Source organism: Dipodomys merriami, unplaced genomic scaffold, assembly GCF_024711535.1.
Source record: "Dipodomys merriami isolate MVZ:Mamm:240054 unplaced genomic scaffold, mDipMer1.0.p SCAF_7, whole genome shotgun sequence".
Lineage (NCBI taxonomy): Eukaryota > Metazoa > Chordata > Mammalia > Rodentia > Heteromyidae > Dipodomys > Dipodomys merriami.
In genome coordinates this window covers 50,410,121-50,436,062 of record NW_027206290.1, presented here as the reverse complement: position 1 = coordinate 50,436,062, position 25,942 = coordinate 50,410,121, and the positions used below count along the sequence as shown (strand labels likewise).

Here is a 25,942-nt window from a genome sequence, read left to right as displayed (position 1 = left end):
AGGAAGTCAGAAAATGGTTGGGGTGAGAAGAGCAATGCTAGTTAGTGCTCTAAATAAAAGCCTCTCAGAAAAAGCAGATGATGTCACTGTTCCAGCTCCCTGTGACTTCAAAGGTACTCAGTGTCTGTACTAGCTGTGCTGTCCCTGGGAAGGGATGAGTGTGGAAAACAGCCAGGCAGGTGTGAATGGTCAACATAGAAGGTGGCCTCTTCTGAGACAGCTTGGCGTAGGCCCCTGAGCTATAGTGAGGAACACCTATCAGTGCTTTCCTGACCATACTAGGACTGTGGACATTGCCATGCCACCAGCATGATCTAGAAGTCTGCCGGGGATTCACCTTTGGGCTGGCTCTGCGGGACCCCTCACTTTGATCGTCTGTGCCATGGTTGTCCTTAAGGCTTTGCCAACAGAGCAGCTTGGGGGTAATTAGCTTACATGGCAGTTCCCGTGTAGGATAGCCTTGCAGTCACATCACTCACCACCACTGTTCTCATCAGGAGGCTGCGGTCTTACCTGTTTTTTGGGGTTTTTTTGTCGGTTGTGGAGCCTGAACTCTGGGCCTGGGCGCTGTCCCTCAGCTCTTCAGCTCAAGGCTAGCACCCTACCACTTGAGCCACAGCACTACCTCCAGCTCTTTTCTGCTTATGTGGTGCTGAGGAATCAAACCCAGGGCCTCATGCATGCAAGGCAAACACTCTACCACTGAGCCAACATCCCAGCCCTTACCTGGGGTTAACTCTGGAGGTGCGAGGCTATTCAGAAGAGCAGTTGAGACTGCTCACTGTAGTTAATTCTTGGCTCTGAAAGAACAATCTGTTTTCAGAACTCAAGAGAATCTTTAATGGTGACATTTGCTAACATAGCAAATACCCAAAGTCAGGGACTGCTCCCTCTGTAGAGCCCCCAGAAGGCTCTAACACTTCTAAAACCAGTAGATCACTACTCATTTTTTCTTTTATAGGACTTTTTTATTTTTTTCCCTAGAGGGTACAGGACTTCCCAGAGACATTTATTTTCTCTCTGCTCTTCAACTTTTCCTAGCTTCAAGTGTTTGCTGAGTTTTGGGATCTAGAGGTCCTGGTGAGACTCCTTTAGTGGGACATTGTAAGGTTGGGGTGAGATGATCCTCTAAGGCTTCCTGTCCTGTGTGTCCCATGGAAACACTTGATACCACAATCAAGGGCTTGAATATGACTCTGATAGAGTTCTTGCCCAGCATGCATGAGGCTTGGCTTTAATCCCAGCACTGTAAAAAAAAATCTACAATCAGTGTGTGTGTGTGTGTGTGTGTGTGTGTCTGTGTGTGTGTGTGTCTGTGTGTGTGTGTGTGTGTGTGTGTGTGTGTGTGTCTGTGTGTGTGTATGGCTGGGAGCCAGGGGAGAGGGTCCTACAAGAAAAGCCCATGACTATATCCCCATGCTGTGGAGCTCCTGGTCTGGGCCCCCGGTGCCATCCTCAGGTCTCAGCAGCATCATGTACTTGGGAATGCACCTGCAGACCATGTCTTATTTCCTCCCACAGATGCAGAGAAGGGAGGCAGCCTTGTAGTTGGAGACTTTGACATAGCAGCCAAATATGGTGAGTGGTGCCTTGATTGCTGAGGTGACAAGCTGAGAGGGCAGAGGGGAAGAAACCATCCCATGTAGGGGACAGACATCCCACAGTTCCTGTGACAGGCACTGGCCCTGAACTCCTGCATTTGGTTCCTAATTCTGTTAACTAGATAGACGTGTGAGTGTACAGAGTCCAAAGAGCACTGGGATTCTGACCTAGTGGAGGTGGGAACGGGCTTGCAGCCTGCCCCTGGGTACTCTAGGCCTGTCACCTCCCAAAGTTGGGTCTTGACAATAAATCAGAAGTGAGGAGCATGGGTGGGTGATGGAAGTAGGCAGAGCCAGGGCCTGCAGCCCACCCTCCCTGCAAGGAGGGACTTAATCTAGAACTAGCCATCTCTCCCTCAGTTTGTCGGACCCTGGAGACCCAGCCGCAAAGCAGCCCCTTTGCATGCATGGACCTCACCTATATAAGCTCACTGCTCCAGGAGTTAGGTTTCCCCAGGGACAAAGTGCTGAAGGTAAGGACTTACCTCTTGGGTGCCCCGCTTCTCAGGTCTGTGGGGTTGGGTATAGGGAACTACAGACCCCACTTGGGAGTTTCACTCCCTAACCCATCCCTGGCTTCCAAAAAAAGTCCGGAGCACCTTCTAGCTTTCTGATAAGACTGCCTTTATCCACCGAAGAAGCCACCTGGCCTTTTACATCTCAGGTGGGTGTGTGATGATCTTCTGTGCCTCTTCCTTTGTCTTTTCAAGCTCACTCGGAAAATTGACAACGTGGAGACCAGCTGGGCTCTAGGGGCCATTTTTCATTACATCGACTCCCTAAACAGACAGAAGAGTCTATCTTCATAGCAGCTGTGCCCCAATTCCCACCCAGCCAGCTTTTCTGAGCTTGCATCTCCATGGACCCCTCCATCCTGGAAGTGATTCCATCCTTGAGGAGCTACCATACTGGCTAAGACTCTCCTTCCTCAGCCTGCAGTGGCACCTCGTACAGACTTGCCTGAGACCTGGTGTGATCCCTTGCTGCCTGGCCCATGTACTAGCCCTGTTGTGCCTCATCTGGCCCAGGGGCAGGGGCTGGGAGGCCCCAGGCATTTCCCCTGCCTTGCCTCCAAGAAGGCAATAAGCTAGACAGGGCCAAGGGCACACCCTGAGGTGGGCCTTCAGCCCCTGTCCCCATCCCCTCTGTCTGCAGGGTTGTGGCTGCTTTTCCATGCATCCCTGTGATGTAGATCTTGTCTCCCAGCCCCTGCTGTTCCCTCTCCAGGGCCAGACCTCCACCTCCCCTGTGCTGGCCTGGCTGCTCTGGGGGAGCCAAGAAGAAAAAGTGCAATCTCCAGGACAAAAGACTTGAGCATATTCGTCTCATCCTCATTGTGAACAGTGAACTCACAGGGAGGTCTGCTCCCCACTAGTGGGTAATACTAGTAGGAAGAGAACAAAGAAGACTCCCTCTTCCAGAGAGCTCTAGGAAGGTATTTCTGATTGCAGAGTCCCCAGGTGTGAGCAGGGCTGAGTGTAATCACTGTAAAAACACTGATGGCCATGCTGCCTGCCCTGGGAGTGTCAAGCACTTCTGTATAAAACTATGTCTGAGCCCCTTTTCTGGACACAACTCTGTGTCCCAGTGAATGTATTGCTGCTGTGAGCCATTTGCAGACTAGCAGGGCCGGTCAAAGATATAGCCCCAGAACCACACTTTTTTTGTGGCTCTTGTGCTCTCTTCGGGCCATAGCCCGTTCTCCTCATCTGACCCAGGGGCAGGTTCTGGGATGCCCCCTAGCACCCACTCTCTGGGTTGGAGCTGAGTATGAAGCTTGGTTTAGGACCTGGTGCCTGAGTCCCTCATTGTCCTTCAGTGAATGTACAATACATGGAATAAGCTGAACCTGTTGTGTTCCATTCCAAATAATAAAGGTTTACAAGGGTTTCACTCCTCTACTTCCTCTGGATAAGTGGCTGGTGTTCATCCCCCAGCCAAGATCCCTGTTTATTAGCATTTAAAAACCTGCCAAAAAGATGGCAGTCGGTGGCAATAGCTCTCAGCAGTGGCATAGGCTGTCTTGGGTTCTAACTAGAGCCTCCTCCTGCAGTGGTTTGTTGAGAGAAGAGCTTCATACCTCCTGAGACAGTGACCCACAGTCTGGCCAGGGAAGGTTCTGAATATATCACCCTCTCTGGTGAGTGGTAAGTCCCCACATCACCCTGTCTAGCAAGGATCTGGCTTTACTATAGTTTAGTCCTAAGATGGCGGCATTCCAGAGTGAGAACTGTCGGGTGAACCCCTACTCCAAGTGCTCACAGCCCCCACACCTATCTGAGGACCTGACTAATGAGATGATGAGATCTGACCCCTGGACATCTCTGAAAAGGAAGTCTGCTGCCATGTGCAAGGCAGTCAGTGTGATCCCAACTTGAGCAGGGAGGAATAAATAAATAATGTTCAGGACATGAATAAAATGAGCCAGTGACTTCTCCAAAGTTGAACCTTGGGGAAAAGATTTAGAGACCAACACATGATACAAGCTGGGAAGGAAAAATGAGAAAAGATGTTCCACCAAATGAAAAGTAACAGTTGGGACAATGTCCAGGAAGTGAGGGCTGAGGGCGTCAAAAACAAAACAAAAAGCAACAATAACAACAACAACAGAAGAAAAAAAAATCACTGTATACTGCACCAGACCTGTTTTGGCAAAGCCCATGCCTGCCCCTTTGCTTCCATAATCTCTGGGGGCCTAAATATTTAAAGAACTCCATAAGCAAAGTGAAAATTGATTCAATCCATTTAGTGATCTCACTTCTGAAAAAGCATAAACAATTGGAAGATTCCCAAAAAAGCACCAAATAAGTCATGGAATATTTCTGAGCCCAACAAAATATGCAAGTCATTCTGAGTGTCTTTTATGATAACAAAGTAAGCTCTTGTTCTTTAAAAATAGCTGCTGACACAGGGTCTGGGCCCTCCTAGAGGATATGTGCTTAGAGGGACCTTTCTGATACACTCCTCTGCTCCTCTGTCCATGTGCAAAACATACTGGCCACAGGCCTGAGCTGCAGATTCTAGTGGTGTTTCTATGTATAGATGATAGGACCTCAGCATCTAGTTATTTGCAGCCCCATGTCTTTGTATGTGGGTCTTCCGAAGATCATCAGACTCCTGCAGTCCACTAGCACATGTTGGTGCGGTCTTTCCTACACCCTCATAGCTGTAACCCTACATTTGATCTTTGTCAGTCAGGCATATAAAAAATTGGTGACCAGTAGTTTTAATATGCATGGATCTAATTCCTGTCTGTAAGTATGGTGCAGTAGCCACATGCATCCTCTTTTATGTCTAAAGAGATATTTATGTGCCTTTCCTGTGAAGCATTGCTCATGTCTTTTCCCTGTCTTTTTGTAAGATTGTGATCATTTTCTTGTTGATATTAGGAGACCTTTATTAAGGAAATTAGCCCATGTGATAGGAAATATTTTTTCTCTATTTTTAACTTTATGATGTTTTATTCCATGTATAATATTACTATTTTGAAATCTATTTGAATTTGTAATTTCTAGGTTTTCTCTTGTAATTACAAAGGCTTCCTCTCTGAGATTTCAAAGTTAACCAGAGGTGGATTAGTATAGCTTAGTAATTGAATGCTTACCTAGCATAACAAGGTCCTGTGTTCCGATTTCTAGTACTGCAAAACAACTTAACCAAATGGTTGAGGATTTTTTGTTTTGTTTTGTTTTTGAGACATGTTCTTGCCATGTAGTCTAGACTAGCCTAAAACTCACTGTGTATGTCACCTAGTCTGGCTTCAAACCCCCAGTCCTCCTGACTTGGTCTCTAGAGTGCTGGCATGAACTGGCATGTACTGCTACACCCAGCCCCAAATGGATTTTTTTCAAGAACTCCAAGTTTGTGTGTTTGAACACTCTCGGGAAAAGATATTGCTCTTTCAGGATAGATTTGAGTTTTTAGACTTATTTCTAGAGGGATGTTTATACACTGGAATTCCATTTGGAGGATGAAGTCAGGGATTACTAGAATGAGGTAATTCCAGAAAGGAACTTTTAGAAAAATGTCAGCTTATTGCTGTGTTAGTAACAGTCTTGCAAGGCAGGAACTTTGAGAGAACCAATTAATTGCATAGGCTGTGCAATTTTCTGATAGAATTTGTGTTCATATGACTTATTTGGAGGCCATATAAAGAATGTTTGAAATGATCAGAGCTAATTGTCTGGAAAGAGAAGCTCTGACTATGGTAAGTTTTTTGACTACCTGCTACACCCAGGGCTTTGCCTCTCCAGAGGCAAAGTGCTCTGACATATTGATGGAACTTACAGGGATGCTCTTTTCAGGTTTCAAACTAATAGTGAAACATGACCTAGAACAAAGTGGATTCTTCTTCATTGAGAGGAGGCCCTTCTGTCAGTATTCAGAGATGCTGGAGAAGAGAATCTGCAGAGGATAATAGGTGTTTCCAGTTTCTTTACTGGAAAATGGTAAGATTCTTAGATTCACCTTAGATCACCTTGAAGCTCATGGACAGGTACAGTCTGCTTTCTGCTGTTAAGAATATCTGAAGCTGGGTATTTATGTTAAATAGAAATCAATTTGGCTCACAGTTCTGGAGGCTGGGAAGTCCAGGAACATGGCACAACATCTGGTGAGGGTTTTTGTGCAGCAGCATCTCATGGTGAAGGCAGAAGGGGGATGCAAAAAAGCAACAGGAGCCGGGCGCTGGTGGCTCATGCCTGTAATCCTAGCTACTGAGGAGGCTGAGATCTGAGGATCTCGGTTCAAAGCCAGCCTGGGCAGGAGAGACCGTGAGACTCCTATCGCCAATAAACCACCAGAAAACCGGAAGTGGCGCTGTAGCCCAAGTGGTAGAGCGATTGCCTTGAGCTGAAGAGCTGAGGGACAGCACCCAGGCCTAGAGTTCAAGCCCACGACCGACAAAAAAAAAAAAAAAAAAAGCAACAGGAGGCCCAGCTCACATTTGTAGCAGCTCACTCCAAAACAAAACAAAAACACTGCCGTAGTAATGACAGTTCATTCAGGAGGAGACCTAATTACCTCATAATAGCCCATCTCCCAACAATGGTGCACTGATAATTACGTTTTTAATACATGGACATTTAAGCCTTCGTGTAGATAAGCATACTTATCCATACACTCGTGTGTGTGTGTGTGTGTGTGTGTGTGTGTGTGTGTGTGTGTGTGTGTGTGTGTGTGTGAGTGTGTGTGTGTGTGTGTGTGTGTGTGTGTGTGTGTACCAGTACTGGGGCTTGAACTCAGGAATTGGGAACTATGCCGTAATTTTTTTTTTTTAGCACTCTACCACTTGAGCCACAGCTTCACTTCTAGATTTCTGCTGGTTAATTTGAGGTAAGTCTCATGGATTTTCCTGCCTGAGCTAGCTTTAGACTGTATTCTCAGATCTTAACTTCCTGAGTAACTATGATTACAAGTGCAAGCCCCTTGTGTCCAACACCTTCCAATTTGAATAACATTAAAGTATCTGAAAATGTGAAAAACATTAAAGTATCAGCAGCTTATATTTACTGAGTGCTCACTGTGTGCCTCGTGTTCTCCTTCAGCCATGAATCAAGACAGGCACTGTTTTCTATCCTACAGTCAGCTAACTGTCCCACTCCACCACAACTGGGAGCAGTACAGGGGATCTGAAGGGTTCTGCTGGCTACAGATGCCCAAGATCCCATTAACAAGTGTATTTATTGAGTTTAGTACAGGGGAGTACGTGCAGAAAGGAAGGTACCAATATCTTTGAAGTGACTGAACACCAACATGTGACATAATTTTGTATACAAGTGATAAATGACTTCCTTAGGAGGTAGAGGTAAGCAGTGAACAACTTACATTTTGCATAAGTCTTTGTCTCCCAGACAGCTTGGGGCCTGATGATCACACTTGAGGTAGAAATGTGAAACTTTGTACAGCCAAGACTGTTTGATCTTTCCAGGGCACCCCAGCATTGTGAGAGTCTTGTTAGAGGATAGTGTTCCAATTCTCTTTCCCTGTCAGACCTCACAGTTTGGTTTCCAGAGATTCCCATACTTCTCCCTGTTTTATTATTTGAGAAAGCATGATTTTTATGTTTGCTTGAGTCATCACACACTGGATTCTAGAAGATAAACATTGAAATAGGCAGGGAGCTAGCAGAACAATCCCTAAGATAGACGCTATTGGGTCCAGAAGGGGAAAAAGCCAGGAAAACTGTTCTGATTTTTACTGATTTTTAACTTGCTCAGTCCTTTTTGAGCTGCTGTAGTTGGTTTTTCATCTTTTTTTTTCTTTTTTGCCATTCCTGGGGCTTGAACTCAGGTCCTGGCCACTGTCCCTGAGCTTCTTTTGCTTAAGGCTAGCACTCTACCACTTGAGCCACAGCACCGCTTCCAGCTTTTTTTTTTTTTTTTTCTGTTTATGTGGTACTGAGAAATTTAATGCATGCTAGGCAAGCACTCTACCACTAAGCCACATTCTCAGCCCCTGTTATCTTAAAGCAACACAGTCGTTCAAAGTCGTTCAAATTGTTTATACCCCAAGTGATTTTTTTAACAGCAAATAATCTGTAGCTGCTCAATTTTATATAATTCCTGTTATCAACTCCTTCATACCCTGATTTATTTCTTCCAAAATGACAGCTGTGACATTTGTCTCTGTTGAAAATACAAGCCAGCTTGCTAAGTTCTTTCTGGACACCTGCTACAAGTCTACGGACAGAATAAAGGCTGCAGCCACAGCCACATCAGCAGCATTTAACAGCACTAGGTTGTCATCACAATTTTGGGGAGAGATCATATTTCATCCCTTATTTTGATGGGTCAATTTACTAAGAAAAAGAGACACCATTCTTCCAATATGAGTCCTGCCTAACTTTCCCTTTTCTTTTTTCTTTCATTGCTTCATGGTTTATTCTCTTCTTAAGACTTCATCAGTAAGTGGAATGGAAGATGCCTCCCACCCTGACCCCTTTGGCAGCCAAGGCATTATACTCTTTCACCGCCTGCTCTGTCCGGAGGACCCGTACATCAATGCTTGTTTCTGGAGGTACTCCATAGTAGGTGGGGCACCTTTAAGGCCTCACTCATCCCTCAGCCAATCACTAGGGTCTGTACACTCTTCTCAGCCACTTCCTTTACATCTGCAGGCTGCACACCAGGAGAGTGCTCAATTCCTGTTTCTGTCCCATCCCAATCTCGGCCACCACTTGGCCATACTTTGCAATCCTTATAGGTTTTGGTAGAGCCTTGTACTTTCATTTGTCCCCATGAGAGGGAAGCTTTTCAGGGGAGGACATAAGGAACTGAACTGAAATGCGGAGCTTCTGTTCTCAGAAATGCTCTTCCTGGCCCCTCTGAAGTTTTCCTCTCTCCTTCGCCATCCAGCTTCAGGATGTGCCTAATTTTTCTTTAGAGCATGATACACCTTTCCTCCACAAAAGAAAAACCAGCCAATGCCAATGTCTTTTTCCTTTAGACAAATTGAGTCTCATTGCAGCGCAACAGTTACTAAGGTCATCTACACTGTTGAAGCATAAGCACTCATGATAGACCATAAATTTCAGGCCCAACATTAATTCATTCTCTGAGATCTCATCTTCCTGCTGACTAGTTTTATCCTGAGTTATACTTCTGTACCTTCTAAGCTGGCAGCAAGTCTGACCAAATTCTATTATAGGGTATTTTGTACAGAAGGGCCTTCCTTGATACAAAAGGAAGTTTTATTCATGGCATTAGGTCAATTGAAGCCATAAATTTGAAGAACTGGTACATTTTGACTTGGGCTAAATATAAAGTGACATTTCATTTCTGTAAGAACACTGTCTTGTGGGTGGCCTTTTTGTATTTTGGAACAATTATTTCCTTTATCCTCAGGAGAGGTCATAAGTTTAACTATACCAAACTAGATATTATCTCTCTTAGACTGACCAAATATGTTTATCCAGGGCCCCTCAAGCTTTCTCTGACCAAATATTCTAATTTCGTCTTTATACCAATGGACAAGTCCTGTTTTTTAATTGTTACATATCACACAGTACAATTTAGGTACAACAGTTTACCAGCATTGGAATCCCCCAAGCAGAGGCTTCCACTGTGTTAGAGATACTAGCAGTATGAATAAGCATCATCATTACAAACAAAGACATTGTATTAATGTCCTGTCTGCTGTCCTTCAAGTATCTCTCAGCTTTCTGAGAAGGCTTCTTCATCTGTCCCCTGGTGGGAAAGATCACTGTTCTGGTTCACACTGTTCTCTCAAAGCTTTTAGATTCCTCTTGAAGATTCTTCCAGAGGTTTCTCAGTGTTAGGTGATCTTCTTATATACCTGTGTCTATTACCCTCCAATTTGAATAACATTAAAGTATCATTGAATTTGAATAACAAATTTCATCAGTTTATATTTGCTGAGTGCTTACTGTGATCCAGGCATGGTGGTGACTATACTTTGTGTTCTCCTTCAGCCATAATCAGACAGGTACCGTTTTCTATCCTGCAGTCAGCTAACTGCACCTAAATGAGCTCAAAAGGACTGTCTAGGTTAGTGAGGGAGGAAATGAAGAGCAGCCACTCAGACCCAGATGGGGGTTTCTGGCCCTGACCATTGTGCCACTTTGCCTCCTTCATCGTGGCATTCCCCCCCCTCCCCCAGGAGTTTTGATAATCACATCAGGCCTTAGGCCTCCTCACAGCCTTGTCCCTGAAGAATCAATTGTAGGAATAAGGTGTTCCACAAAGCTCAGAACAATAGTTACACCATCAAGAGAAATAGTAGCCATTTCCAAGCTAATTGCTTCTTTAGCATTTCAACAGCCTGATGTTTTTCTCATATTATTGATTGAGTTGATAAATGTTTCCATTTAAGAGCTTCTTAAGTATAGCCTTGTAAATCCTAGTGTTAGCCACAAGATTTACATAGTTGAGAAGCAGACCTTCCCCTCTGAGGTGTCCTGTCTCCAGAAACCTCTTTAAAGGTCAGTAGAGTGGCCCAGCAGTGCATGCTAGGCAAGCACTTTACCAACCTATACCCCCAGCCCCAGAGCAAAGAGTTTCTATGGCACAGAGGCCAAGGTGGTAGGAAAACTAATAAAAATTCTACAGGACTGAAAGCACTCCACAAATACAGCTGTGTGGTTCTTCTCGCCCTCAGGAAGAACATCCAAGGAGCAAATGATTTTGCAAGTCAAAATGCCTGAGCTAAAGGCCTGCATGGACTTGTTTTAAAGCACAAGAAGAGGTGAGAATATAAACCAGGGATTTTAGCTTTCTGTGGATTAGGAGATTTAAAGGGCTTTGTTTTCTTTTTCCAGGATTTATGGTTGTATTTGTGGTGCTGGCATGGGACCCAGAGCTTCACACGTACTAAGCAAGCACTCCACCACTGAATTATATCCCAAATCTTTAAAGGATTTTTTTTAAATGAGTTCATACTTTGAAATAGAAAAATGCAATTTTGGGGCTGGGGAGAAAGCTCAGTGTAGGTTGCTTTCCTAGCACACATCTAAGGCCTTAGGTTTGATCCCAGCATTGCCAAAAATAAACAAACTAGATCCAAAATACTATATGATTCCACATGTATAAAGTGCCTAGAACAAACAAATACATACAAACAGGAAGAAAGTTGCTTATGGTTTGGGTTGGGGGAAGAGTTGAAAACAACTGCTGATTGGGGCAGGTTCAGGATTTGAGGAGTTGTTGGATATTCTACACATGAGATACAGTGACACGGCTTTGTAAATATACTAAAAACCTGTGAATTGTGTACCTTACACTAGTATCTTTTTTTTAATCTGTCATGGGACTTGAACTCAGGGCCTGGGTGCTGAGCTTTTTCACTCAAGGTTAGTACTATACCATTTTGAACCACAGCTCTACTTCCCATTTTCTGGTGATCCATTGGATTTTCTTGTCTGTTCTGTCTTTGAACCATGATCCTCAGATCTTAGCCCCCTGAGTAGCTAGGTTTATAGGCATCAGCCACTGGTACCCGGCTTAAAACTGGTAACTTTATGGCATCAATTTTATCTCAGTAAAGCAGTTTGAAAGATGGGTCTGGGGTTTGGGCTCAAGGAGTGGTAGAGTGGCTTTCCTAGCTTTCAAAAGTCCTACAAGGCCTGGGAATGTGGCTTAGTGATAGAGTGCTTACCTAGCATGAATGAAGCCTTGGGTTTGATTCCTCCATACTACATATACAGAAAAGGCCAGAAGTGAGGTTGTGGCTCAAGTGATAGAGTGCTAGCCTTGAGCAAAAAAACAGCTCAGGTGCAGGCTCTGAGTTCAAGCCCCAGGACTGGCAGGAAAAATAAAAGAGAAAATGTCTAAAATCATCAGGTTTTCCTTCTCTTTAGACAAGCCTGGCCACATCTGTCTTTTTATACACCCTTAAGAACACATAGCCTTTCTTTTTTGCTCATCCTGTGGAGTTTTTCAGCCTTGTCCTGGTCTCACTTTAGGCCGTGTGGGAAGGATCAGGCCTTCTCACTCACTGGTAAACCCCAGGGTCTACAGTATGGTCCTTAACTGTCTGTTAACTGATGAAAGGCTTCCTAGAAGAATGAAGGTGAATTAAATCCTTGGTGACAGTGTGGAATCTCCCTGCTCACTCCACCTTGCACTTCCTGTTTAGCCTATGGTCATCTGTTTTCTCAATGGGTGTGCCTGGCCAGCCCTGGCTAAACAGGCAAAGCAAACAGGCTTTTGTCAAGAAGTCTTCCCTTCCTTCCGCCTTGGACAAATCTTTAAGCTTGGCTCGGCCATAGCTGGAGTTGCTGTGAAAAAGTGATCTTGGAAGAATCTTGTGCTGTTGTGAGGGCCTCAAGTGGCCCTGATTATCTGTTTCATGGGGGTGTTTCTGGCCCTCATGCTGACCCGGTGAATTTTGGTAAGTTTTTAAATTAAGATATCATTTTCATATAGTAAAATGCACAGATCTTAAGTGTACCATTTAAATTATTTTCTTATATCCACATAGCTCATAACTACTGACATACTTCTCTACCACCCCAGAAAGTTCTTAGGTAGTCTCCCCACAATGGACCCAGCAACCATTGTAGGACACTTGATTGGTTTATCAGTTGAATGACTTTGGTACTAGTGAGTAGACATGTGGTGGCTGAACATCTTCTGAACATATACTCTAATAGTGAGCTATACCTTCCAGCCCCTTTATGACACATTTCTGTTGTCAATTATAGGACATTACATGAGTAGAATCACACAGTGTGTGCTTTCCATATCTGGCTTTTGGCTTAGCCAAATGTTTGAGAGATGCATCCAGGCTGATGTGTGTACTGTGTTCCTTTTAGTGTGGAATATAAGTAGATTGTTGCTGTATACTCCATTTCTTCATTTTCCTGTTAATAGTTACTTGGGCTGTTTTCAGTTTGAGGCTTTAATGCATAAGGCTTTTTATGACTGTTCTTATACAAGTCTTTCTGTAGACATGTATTTTTATTTCTCTTGGATGAATGCCTAAAAGTAGTTGGCTGAGTCATATGGAAATGTATGCTTAGCTTCAGCAGAAGCTATCAAAACAAATGGGGTTGCCAGGCACTAGTGGCTCAGGCCTGTTCCTTTTCTTCTGTGATCAGTAAAACAAGGAGAATGGTATGATAACTTTGGCTGGGGCTGGAAGGACATTCTTGAGTTCCCTCACATAAGAGAATGGGGTTGGGGAAAATAGCAGAAAGGGAAGAAAAATATTTTAAATATGTATAATGGAACGTGTAGTGGTAGGAGAAGGAGGTTATTTATTGGATTGAAGGTATACACTTGTGAATGTATTTAAGGTGTCTGTTTAGGTTACATTTTCCCCATTGTCAATTTTTATGGAAAAGGAGATGTTTTAATCACCTGGCTGCTTTCTGCCAAAATCAGATGTTAGGGAATTCTTTTGATGGAAGGTATGTGCCTATGAGAGTCATCCCAGTGGGTCATATGAGTCCCAAAGTGATTTTGCCCAGGTGAAGGATGCAGCTAAGTGGAAAAGTAGATATACTGCTCCTGTAACTGTAATGCCCAGAGACTTGAAGCGCCTAAAAAGACCACCAGAGACCAAAGATCAATGCAAGCGGCAATGAGTCGTTTATTGATGAGCTCGAGCACGGACCCCTCTGTGCACTGATGTCCGAGTGCAGAGAGTGGCCCCCAGCACAGGGTTACAGCACCTTTTATATGTTCTTTGGTAGGGGTAAGGCCTCAGTATGTATTGGCAACGAATCAATACACCACGCGGGAAATTTAAATCATAATTCTAGCGGATGATTGGCACAGTACAAAGCAGGAAAAGGGCTGGGGCTAATAATTGGTCAGCCTTAGTGAGCTATTGTGCTCTAAACTAATTAGACAGTACTTCTAGGGTAATTTAGGAGAAGTGGTTGCCAGATGGCCACTATCTCTGACCCTGACCCAGGGGAAGTGGTTGCCAGGCAGCAACTATCTCCGGTCCTAGGCCCAGAGAAAGTGGTCTGGAATGTATCAGGTACTTTGTCAGGTACTCCCTGCCAGAGGGTCGTTAATTTCAGCTCCAGATCCAGGAGTGTCAGGGGCTCAAGGGCGGGTAGAATAGCAGCTGCACTCTTCAAGGTTTAGCAAGCATGTGTACAGAAGCAGAAAGGCAAGTTAAAGAAAGTACAAAATGGTAAATACTGGTCTAATACAAAATGGCAAATACAGGTCTATCTGGTTATATATATCTCACGCTTCTCATAACCAATAGAATAGTTCCACTAAAATAGATGGTACTTGATAGATTTGATATCCTTAGGCATCTAGGAAAACAAACCATAAAACATATCTGTCAATTCAGCCTCCAGGCTATTGAGAATGGATGTGTGATGTTCCCATGTCTGTTGTAACCAAATAGCTTGTTGTCTGATCTCTACCTGAAAGAAAGTGTTGATATTGGTAGAGCAGGACATACTAAACAAAAATACATATGCACCTTTGCTCAGCCCTCATGAAGTCCAAAGCCATTTGATTATCCAACACAATTTCTGCAAGGAGTTGAAGCCAGTGTTGAAGATCAGGAAGTTAGCCTTCTATCCTACAGAGGGAATACAAAAGCAATTTAGATTTGACTCATATAGACATATGTTATGTCTCTTTCCTGAGTTAGAAGTCTTAGATCTCTTAGTGTTTGGTTCTCACACTGGGGTCCTAATTATGGTAAACTTCACTCCAATGAGATGTATAGATGGCTTGACTCCAGCTAGCTTCAAAAAAGTGAGTTGTCAAAAGCACATCATAAAGCCCTTTTAACATTTTTCTTCTTCGGTTCTTCAAGGCCTGTTCCTTCTAAGTTTTCAGAAGCACTCAATCTTCTGTTCTAAATGTATGGAGGGGGTATTTCCAGCTGAGACAGTGATCTGAAGCAAACTTATATACAGTGTTAATATTTGACTTTTATATATACTGTTTTAGTCTAGCTTCTTTTGTTGGTGGTGGGGGTGTTTTTGTTTTTTGTTTTTTGGTCTTGGGTTTTTTTTTTTTTTTGGTCAATCATGGAGCCTGAACTCTGGGCCTGAACACTGTCCTTCTTCTCTTCAGCTCAAGCGCTATACCACTTGAGCCACAGCACCACCTCTGGCTTTCTCTGCTTATGTGTTGCTGAGGAATTGAACCTAGGGCCTCATGCAGCAAGGTAAGCACTCTACCACTGAGCCACCTTCCCAGCCCTCTAGCTTCTTTTTTATGTGTATATTTTTAATCTCCTTTTCAAGGGGCCAAGACAGGTCTCCCATATATTTCATAGGGATTCAACTTAAACCTACTTCTAGGCACCAACCATGTTCAGAAAAGAGCAATTGGCTATACTCTGTCCCCTTTTAAGTGAGTTTTTTACATAGTTTTTCTACAGTCCTTTTTAGTATATGACTCATCTTTTTTGTTTTTCTAATAGACTGAGGTCTACTGGACATGTATGTAGTTTTCATATAATGCCCCAGATTTCATTTGTTTGGTAACTCTTCATTGAAAATAGGAGTCCAAATCTTGAAATGATCTCTTTTAGCAAAATCTCTGTCACCCTGATGGACAAAGATAGTACAGACCTCTACCTACCCAAGAAATGTATCATCTAACACTAACAGATATTTAAAGTTTTCAGCAGTCTTTGGCAATGAGTAAAATTTACTTTGCCAGTTTTCAAGGGGGTTGTTTTCTTATTTGTTATATTCCATTCTGCAGAGGTTTGTTTTATTTTGTTTTTGTGCTGGTACTGGAGCTTGAACTCAGGCCTTCAACATGTCCTCTACCTCAAGGCTGGCACTGTACTACTTGAGCCACAGCTCTACTTTTGGTGGTTGGTTGGAGATAAAAGTCTCATGGACTTCCCTGCTTAGGCTGGCTTTGAACCATGATCCTCAGATTTCAACATCCTGAGTAGCCAGGATTATAAGTGAGCCACTGGCACTCTGCTGCAGAGGTTTTCTTGCATGTAAGGGACAGTTGTAGCCGGGCACTGGTGGCTCACACCTGTAATCCTAGCTACTCAGGAGGCTGAGATCTGAGGATCACTGTTCAAAGCCAGCTTGGGCAGGAGAGTCCATGAGACTCTTATCTCCAATTAACCAGCAGAAAACCAGAATTGGCACTGTGGCTCAAGTGGTAGGGTGCTCACCTTGAGTGAAAGAAAGAAAAGGAAGGAAGGAAGGAAGGAAGGAAGGAAGGAAGGAAGGAAGGAAGGAAGGAAGGAAGGAAGAGAGGGAGAGAGGGAGGGAGGGAGGAAGGGAGGGAGGGAGGGAGGGAGGGAGGGAGAAAGGAAGGGGAAGAAACAAAGAAAAAAAGAAAGAAAGAAAGAAAGGAAGAAAGGAAGAAAGGAAGGAAGGAAGAAAAAGAAAGAAAGAAAGGAAAGAGAGAGAGAGAGAGAGAGAGAGAGAGAGAGATGGAGGGAGGGAGGGAGGGAGGGAGGGAGGGAGGGAGGGAGGGAGGGAGGGAAGAAGGAAAGAAAACAAAAACACCCTTTGAGCATATGTATCATCATAAAGGCATATTTTGAGTCAATATACATTTAACATTTTTTGTCCTTTGAGAGGTATATTACTCTAGTTGTGATCAGTTCAGCCCTTGGAGCTGAAGACCCTGGGAGCAATATTGCTGCTTCTGTTATCTCCTGCATATCCAACCCATTGTTGGCCACTGTCTATAAATTTACTTCTGTCAGTGAACAAATCCCAGTCTAATTTCAAAATGGGCTGGTCAGGTAATCTCAATCTGCTGTAATACATAGCCTTAGAACCTCTAAACCATTTTTATGCAAGGATTCATCACCCTGAGCTGGGATCGGGGTCATATGGCTTAAGGTAGATGGAGTTTTTAATCCAACATTCTGGTTATCCAATAGGATGGCTTGATATCCTCCTGTTTTACCAGAATTCATCCAGTAACTCCCTTCTTTGTTCTAGCAGAATCAAAACCAAATGAGGCACATAAACCACAATGAGGCACATACACTGCCCCACTGTAAACTTTTCAGCCTTTCAGAATAGTCACAAGTAGCAACAATCTATAAACAGAGTTGTCAAGCTTGTGCTATATTATCAGGTTGTTTTGGGACATCCTCCTGCATCTGTAGAAGGGCCCTGAGGGCCAAGTTTTGCTTTTCCTGTACATAAAATTTAAACTCTTTCATGTGATTCAGGTGTTCCCAGGGCTTGGGCCATTATGAGGCTTTGTTTTAAATTTTCAAAGACTTTCTGGCTTTCCTCTATTTAAACCAATGGCTCAATATCAGTTCCTTTAAGGGCCTCATACAAAGGCTTTGCTGTTGGCAGAAAAGTTGGAATCCAAATAGAGCATTAACTACCATTCCCAAGAGCCTGCACATTTGTCTCTTTCTCCTCAAGGCATATAAATTAAAAGTGACCTGTCTTCAGTATGATATGAAACTACAGAGTCTCTGATTTATCTGAAAACCTAGATTAATACCTTTAGCTTGCAAATCTGTGCCTCCTTAGATGTTGCTTTGTGACCATGTAAGGTGACATGTTTCAGCACTACTTCAATGTTGACAAGGCAGCATTCAGGTCTAGGGCTGGACACAAGGTCATTCAACAAGGATTATAGGCATAGCCACCAGTGCTTGGTGGTAGGTGGGTTCTTAAATCCTTGTGGCAAGACTGTTCAACAATATTGTGAAGTCACCCACACATTTAGATCTTGCCACTCAAATAGAAACATTAAGATTTTTCTCCTGACCAGGTGCCAGTGGCTCATACCTATAAATCTACCCACTAAGTGGCTGAAATCTGAGTATCACAGTTCAAAGCCACCCTATGTAGGAAAGTCTGTGAGACTTTTATCTCCAACTAACCACCAAGAAGCCAGAAGTTGAACTGTGGCTCAATTGGTAGAGCATCAGCCTTGAGTGAAAAGTCCAAAGTACAGCACCCAGGCCCCGAGTTTAAGCCCCAGTACCAACACCAAAATAAACAAAAACAAATAAAAGTTCCCCTAAAGGGATGAAAAACAAAACATCTTTAAGTCCATCTTTTCAAACATCTTCAAACACTGACAGCCATCTGACACAGAAGTTACAAAGGTGTATACGTTTGGTACAATTAGGTAGATGTCCTGAATCATCTACTATGGCTCTCATATCTTGTGTAACCTGTATTCTTCAGTATGGAGCTTTTAAATTGGTATTGCAGGGAGTCAAGGAAGGTCACATAAGTCCCTGTTCCAAAATCCTGCTTAGAATTGGCTGCATTCTTATAAGGCCTCTTTCCTGAAAAGGGATTGTTCCTTTTTAGGGCAAGTTGTTCCTTCTTTTAATAGCACTTTAATGGGCACCATCAAAAAAGCTAGTCCAGGGATCTCATCAGCCCACACAGCTTGGCTTAAGTTTTTGGAGACAGCAGGTATGGGACTCATCTCGGTCGCTTGGCTTCCAAGTAGTGAATGAAGACAGAGGGCATTTACAGGAGATGAATGCTGTTAAGCTTGCTCTCCAGATAAAAAGGTTATTTGAGCATGTAATTTGCACAGCAGATCTCACCCCAAGAAAAGAAGGGGACAATCGGCATGTATACAAAACTATGGCTCTGACTTTGTTCTCCCAATTTGCATTCCAAAGGCTGGAGCATAGGTCATTCGTCTCTCCTGTTACCTCACCACGGCAACCATGGTGTTACTCAACACTGTCACTCTACAACTCACAACCAAATAACTTGTTCTAATATCCATCAGAGTCAATTGATCATTTCCCTACTGTCAGCTGTACTTTGGGTCAAATTCAATCTTATGGAGCATTTTGATGGGAGCTATCAGTGTGGGTTGAAACTCTGGGCTTCATCTCTACCTTTAGGGGTCATCTCTGAAAGCCATTTGTTCTCAGGTTTCATTTGTATTTGGGGCACTCTTTTCCCTCCAATATTTTGCAAAATTGTGGGTTTTTTTTTCCTAACTTGGGTCAGTTCTTGCCATCTTTTCTTTTTTACTCGAGAACCCAATTCCTTCGGGGCTTCTTCATAAAGGACTTGACTTGTTTTCCTCTCTAGCATTTTAAGATGTGAAAGATGCATGCCATTAGCTCCCTCTACCTGTCGAAATGCCCTTCTGGTATCAAGAGCACTCTGTCCAGCCTCATCTTTGCCTTGTCCATCACAAGTTCAGGCTCATCGAATTGTGGGGAAGATATTCAAGAAAGCTTTTACATCTTCCCAGATGTGGCAGTAGGTAGCAGAAACTAATAGTAAAAACATGCAGTCATTTTTTTTTTACTATCTTTCCCATAGGCAGGCTTTTAATTTTTTTCTAATTTAGTAAGTCCAAAGTTGAGACTGTAGAGCCAGTAGTGCCCAGCCAGCTATCTTTAAGCACTTATTTCTGCTAGAACTACCACAAAGAAACTTCATAGTTGAGTGTCAGAAGGGGAAACCACTCCTGTCCTTGACTTCTAACCTGGAGGGTCCTGAGTCAGCTGTGTTATGCCTCCCTCTCCTCCTCAGAGATGAATGCTTATATCCACCCAAATGTGTAAAGGGGCCCATTTCTGTTAGATTATTTTATTTGGAGCAGAATTGTGAACTCACAGGAAGTGTTTGTTTAGCTTTTGTGAATACTGCCAGTTTCTCAAGTGCTTGCACTAACCTATAGGGAGTTTTGTTGATGTAGAAGCTGAAAAGGCTGAGGTGTACACAGCCATAAGTCAGTCAGGACTGAAGTTAGGGACACCCTCAATGTCATTAGTGGGTACAACCTAAAGGATTCAAAGCTGTTTGACAGATGTCCTAGTGTTACCTTAATAAATCCTCTAGCTTCATTTACTCTTGGATGAGTTAAAATTTTATTCGGGAGTTCATACATATGTTGAGAAATAAAAGTCTCCTGCTACTTTTGCTAAGGAGAATACTTCTTCTGTATGGGGTTATGATAACAGTTGCTTGGATTACTTTTCAAGGACTTGAAAGCCACTTTTGCTGACTCTTCACTTGGTGACTGACTGGAATTGGATGAGAAGGCTTTACTTCTGCCATCATATTTTTGTTTGTCTCCTTGCTATAATCTTTGTGCCAGATGCTACAAAGCTTTACATAGAAACATGTGGAACACTTGAGAAATGATTGTCCAGAACTATGATATAGTTCAGATATGGGACTGGAGGGGATGGTTTCAGGAAGGGGATAGTTCAGTGGTAGAGGGTTAGTATGCACAGGTCCTGGGTTGATTCTCAGCAAGGCAAGAAAAAAAATCAGACATGGACTAGTTCTGAAGCAAAAGAAAAGTGAAAGTTTATTACAGAAAAGAAATACAATATACTTAATAGATGATGTAGCCTCAAACGGAAATGTACATTTCATTTTATGGAGAATGCTTTAAAAAAATCATGTTTGGGGAAGGTGGCTCAGTGGTAGAGCGCTTGCCTTGCATGCCTGAGGCCCTGGGTTCGATTCCTCAGCACCACATAAGAAAAAAGAAAAAAGCCGGAAGTGGTACTGTGGCTCAAGTGGCAGAGCGCTAGCCTTGACGTGAAGAGCTGAGGGACAGTGCCCAGGCCCAGAATTCAGGCAGCACGACTGGACCCCCCCCCCAAAAAAAAAATCATGTTCTTTTTTTTAAGGAAATGGAGCAGACTTCCAGTGTGCATGTAGCCATTGGTACTTAGTTGAAAATGTTCCTCCCTATACTGTAGGTAGTCCACTCTTCAGTGGAGTATAATAGCCAAAAACAAGTACTTGCTAGCGATATTTACCATGGGTTTGACCATGTGCACCTTACAGAAGGATCCCAACTGTAAATAACAAAAGCTTACAATAGCTCTAGTTACAAAGTTTTGGAAAAATTGTTTTGATAATTGACAGCGTATTATTTCCATTACCTGTGGCATTTTAGAATAATAATTATGATTGGCAGCATTATAGCCACACTATGAAGCTCTGCTAATTACAATTAGGAACACATGTATACAAACCTGTTAAAAGCATCACTAACAATTTTAATTTAGAGGACACTGGCCCTCCCAGATCCAAGGCACCATGGAATGAGGGTTACAGACCCATGCCCTCGGGCCTCTCACACCAGGATGAAGCTGGTGAGTGCAAATGGGCAGCAGTACATAGATGCATCCATCAGCTGGAGGGAACAGAGAGGAAATTACGGTTTTCCAATCCAAATTTATTCCAGGTTAAGACATTAACTAAAAAGCAAGCTCATTCTTGGGTTCTGCCATAGATTTCATAAGGCATTTGGGCTTTTGTGATTATGAGATGCTCCATCCCTATAATTAACACTTGAGGGGTTAATTTATTCCATCTCTTCCGTGTTTCCTAAGATAAACAGATACCCACCAGTGTCAGTGCAGATGTAATCCTTTCACTACAGTAGTTTGAATCTGTCCTTTCTGCCTGACATGCAGATTTCAGAAATCAAGCTCCTCAAAGGGTTTACTGAAAAATTATTTATTTGATGTATATAAAGAATATAAAACATATACTAAAAATTGAGTTTCTGTTCCTAACAATCCTTGTTTGAAATGCAGTCTGGACTTCCTAGCAGGCAGGGAAATTCAGATCCCAGAAAGAGCGATGCAATGATAAAGGATGGGACAACCCTACAAGGCAAGGCTTCAGTGGTAAAGTCCCAGCTGTGAGTGGAAAAAAGCCCAGTGAAAGTTTGAGGCCCAGAGTTCAAGCCCTAGTACTAGAATGCAGCTTTAAAAAAAACAACAACCAAGCTGGGCACCAGTGGCTCACACCTGTAATCCTAACTACTCAGGAGCTTGAGATCTGAGGATCATAGTTCAAAGTCAGCACAGGCAGGAAAGTCCATGAGACTCTTATCTCCAATAACCACCAGAAAACCAGAAGTGGCGCAGTAGCTCAATTGGTAGAACACTTGTCTTGAACTGAAGAGTTCAGGGACAGCACCCAGGCCCAGAGCTCAAGCCCCACGAACAACAACAACAATAACAAACACATAAACTCCTATTCATGTAAAGCATGTAAAAGTACCCGTAACTTAATATGTACAAATAGGAGTCTTGGGAAGGGAGTGTAACTGTATTTCAGTTTACTTTCTGGTTTTAGTTTTTGAGTCTGGTGCCTTTGAAACCAAGCTTTTAAGACCCCAGGCCTAAAGTCCAGGAATCCCAAGTTAGGTTTAGCCACTCACCCCCATAAGCCAAATAAATAAAACACGGTGAAGAACAGAGAAAGGAAGTTTATTGCATGACAGCCATAGGAAAGCAGCACTTCAGTAATCGTCAGCCATCTTCAAAGGTACAGACATTAGCCTCAAGTTAAATAGGGAGAATTGGGGACAGTAGATGCGGAACATATGTATAGTGAAGACAGTTCCAAGTCACACTAATGGCTTCGTTGTCTCTGGATGTTTGGGGATAGAACAGGAAGAAGTTGCTTGGCCAGTGGCCTCCTGAGTTTTTGGGTGTTTCCTTTAAGATGATATGAAGACATTTTCTTTCTGAGGGGTAGTTTGCCTTCCCTTAGAAGATGCTTATCAGTGAATCTGGTCTTTCCTGGAGCCCAAGGTGATCACAAAGTGACTACAGCAGAGACTAGCTCAGATCCAAGGGCACATACACAAAGATGGGGGACTTTTAGTTCATTCACAGGGCCCAGCAAAGGCACCTTTTAATACCTGTTAAAATAATGCAATTTCCTTTTCCCCTCACTTACCCTGACTCACAGGGTGCTGGGGTTACAGAGTGAATTACTAAGCCCATCCCTCCCTGCCTCCCTTTGAAGCTTTCTTTGTAATCTGTGTCCCAGGGGGCTATGAATGTTGACAGGCAACAATCAAAACTGCCCAATCATACTCAGATTGCTTCAGCATCCCGAGCCTCCAGCCAAGTCAGACCCCCATCCCTGCAGTCAGTGACTGGTATTTGATCTGGCTGGCTCTAGAATCTCTAGGATATATAGTGAAGGAGTGAATTACAGAGAGAAGCAAGGGTAGGAGGTAGACTTACTGTCTCCTGAGGAGTCTGCAGCTGGATCACAATCCAGGTGAGGTAATTTTGGAAGTATCACACCAGGAAAATGACTACACTTGGAGTGGTTTTTGTTTGTTTGTCTGTAGTTCTGTAGTGTCTGTAGGATTCCTGGTCCATTGCACCAAGGAAGAACATCCCAAGAACAAAGGAAACAGCAGAGTTCTGAGTGCACTGGGAGAGGGTGAAGCTTAAGGGAAGCTCACTGTGAGGCAGCTCTGTGTGCAGAGATCCAGCAGGTCTGGTCTGCAGAGGAAGCCGTGTTCAGACACTACACCTGAAGCTGCCTGGGTGGAGATGGAGGAGGCTGCAATTTTGTCAAAGGAATGAGCTCCTGCAGCCTACAGTACTGTCTCTGGGTGCTGGGGTTACAGGAGTGCATCATGAAGCCCACCCATTGTTTGTTTTGTTTTTCTTGTTTCCTTTTTCTTTTGAATCAATGTGTGCTGGCGTGTCGTTTAGGGAGCAGCATTTCCCAGTGAGGACGCTGTGGTCACTCAGAGGAGGGGTGGTGATGATTCTTGGTGGTGGTTTCAGTGTACCCTCATGCTCCTGTCTTCTTGCTGCTGGTTTTCTCCAAGTCTGCCATCCTAGTCTGGATTGGCAGGTAGATTTCATTTTCCTAAGTGGTATTTTTAGAGCTTATCCCCCCACCCTAACTCAAGGGATTGAATCCCCCAGGTGTTGGAAGCCAACATTCACCATGATTCAGTCACACCTCTCATTCAGGGCACTCTTAGAGACATCTGATGGCCTTGTGTTGGGTGAAGGCCTCTAGCCCCAGGAAATCCAGAGAGTCCCTGGACAATACGGCTCCTCTCCTTGACTGGCCCAGAAGCAGCCTGGAGCGGCTTCCCACTTTCGTCTCATCAAGGTAAATATGAGTGAATGCCGGGGGTTGGGGGCGGGAGGGGGTGTCGAGGAATGGAAGGCGTCATTTCAGATTCCCCTTTAGTCTTCTTCTTGCTCTAGTGCAGGGTTAATGCCCATTGTAGGGGCAGCGCCCCCCAGACAGCAGGAAGCGCCGTCCCCTGTCCCCGCCTCCACCCCATCAATCTCGGGGCCCTTCCCCACCGCGTGGCCCCGCCCTCGGCGCAGTGCGCAGGCGCGGCCGGGACCAGCCCCCAGACGCCGCAGTCCCGGGCGCCAGAGACGCTGCCGCAGCATCCGCGTGGAGGGTGTCTCCGGGCCGCTTTCCTCGTCCACGCCTGTGGTCTTCCGCCCTCGGCCAGCGCGATGGCGAAGCCGCTGACGGACATGGAGAAGCGGAGGCAGATCAGCGTGCGCGGCCTCGCGGGGCTGGGCGACGTGGCCGAGGTGCGGAAGAGCTTCAACCGGCACCTGCACTTCACGCTGGTCAAGGACCGCAACGTGGCCACGCCCCGCGACTACTTCTTCGCGCTGGCGCACACCGTGCGCGACCACCTGGTGGGCCGCTGGATCCGCACGCAGCAGCACTACTACGAGCGCGACCCCAAGGTGAGGCGGCCGCGCTGCCCCGCGCCCCGGGTCCGGGCATCCCGCCGCGCCGCCGCCCCGCCCCTCGACGGGGCCGCCCGCCGCCCGGCGAGCCGCGGCCTGCACGCCGTGAAGTGACCGCGAGCGATGCACCCTCCCGGAGAGGGGTCCGGCCGGGGGGGGGTCACCCCTCCGCGCCCTCCCTCCCTCCCTCCTGTTCCCGCACACCTACAGCCCCCCCCTCCTCGCACTCGGTCCTCGGGAGTCCGTGGCACAATCGGGCCGGCGGAAGGCCGCGGGAGCCCCGCGCCTGCTGGGGGTGGGGGGAGCGGGGAGGAGAGGAGGGTCCGGGAGGAGGGTCTGTCTTTACTGCAAATCCCCGAGGCCTGCAGTCCCCGTGGAATGTTCTGGCAAGTTTTTAGCTGTGAGTTTGCAGGGGTGGCTGCACTGCTGATGCTTTTTCCTTTCTTGCTCCCTCTCCCTCACTCCCCTTTTGTTTTTCCTGTGGCAGCGAGAAGGGAAGTCTGGGACTAGGCCTCTTGGTTTTTATGGGCTGGAAGGTGGTGAGAGAGACAGTCTGCAGGGAATTAGGCGTTTTTGTGTTGTGTTGTGGGTAAGCCTGATGAGAAAAATCTTTGTGATGCTGCTTACAGGGAGAGAGATCCAAAGCCAGAGATGGGAAAGTACTCTTTTGTCTTTGAGGTTCTTACACCATCTCAGAGAACTTTTCTTGGGTTAAAGTTCATAGAAATTGCTATTAGTAATTGTTAACTTTTTATAGTTTGCAAATTTTGTCTGCAGTAGAAAACTTCTCTTCATTGTTCTAAACGCTAAAACATTGATTTATCCTTCCAGATCTTTCTCTGGCCTTAAATATCACACATGTATATTCGTATGTTTGCATGGTGTTGTGGCTTTTCTGTTCATCAATATGTAACTTTTTCATTTAAAAACAGCAGTTCCAAGTCAGTCTTGTTTTCAGTTTGATGGGTGTATCATAGTCTTGGACAGCTTTCTGTTGTCATCTGTTTTGCTCTTGACATAGAGAGTTGTGTCTCTCTTAGGCTAAGGTAGGGTGGAACTGGCAAGGAGATAGATCCATTCGCAGGTCTGAGGCCATTTAGCAAAGATTTGATTTGCAAAATTCACCTGGGCACATTTGCTGTGTTGATGGCATTTTAGAGTATTTTTGTAGGGCATTAAGATATGTTTGATACTTGCCAAGAGTAAGATTGATTGCTTTTCCAAACTTCCTGGGGCTTTCTTTGTTGTTGTTGTTGTTGTTGTTTTCTTAAATAAAGACAGTAACAGGACAGATATTTTTAGCATATCAATTAGACTTTTTCATATTTAGTATGCAAGACAGCTTAGGGCAAAGTGGCTCCAAATGGCTAAAGCAGGTTATTGCAACAACAGTTTAGGTTGACTGCCAGGGAAACTGGCCAAGGGGCAGTGGCCTCCCCAGAATT

The 25,942-nt window shown here is 44.5% G+C and overlaps 2 protein-coding genes and 1 pseudogene across 3 annotated transcripts in view; 2 read left to right on the top strand and 1 right to left on the bottom strand.

The window, feature by feature from the left end:
- The window catches only part of Entpd6 (ectonucleoside triphosphate diphosphohydrolase 6), a 30,783-nt gene extending 25,886 nt beyond the window's left edge, over nt 1–4,897 (top strand). For both annotated transcript variants that reach the window (XM_070006632.1, XM_070006631.1), the window contains exons 13-15: nt 1,522–1,578; nt 1,962–2,074; nt 2,312–4,897. In XM_070006632.1, the coding sequence (XP_069862733.1) occupies nt 1,522–1,578; nt 1,962–2,074; nt 2,312–2,410 (269 nt within the window). In that variant the 3' untranslated portion in view covers nt 2,411–4,897. The remainder of the gene's footprint in view (nt 1–1,521; nt 1,579–1,961; nt 2,075–2,311) is intronic.
- Nucleotides 4,898–8,502: 3,605 nt separating this feature from the next.
- Nucleotides 8,503–10,195, bottom strand: LOC138817109 (mth938 domain-containing protein pseudogene; annotated as a pseudogene).
- A 13,955-nt stretch (nt 10,196–24,150) lies between these two features.
- Pygb (glycogen phosphorylase B) overlaps nt 24,151–25,942 on the top strand; it is a 46,972-nt gene continuing 45,180 nt past the window's right edge. Inside the window, exon 1 of the mRNA XM_070006629.1 lies at nt 24,151–24,494. Coding sequence (XP_069862730.1) covers nt 24,252–24,494 — 243 coding nt within the window. The 5' untranslated portion in view covers nt 24,151–24,251. The remainder of the gene's footprint in view (nt 24,495–25,942) is intronic.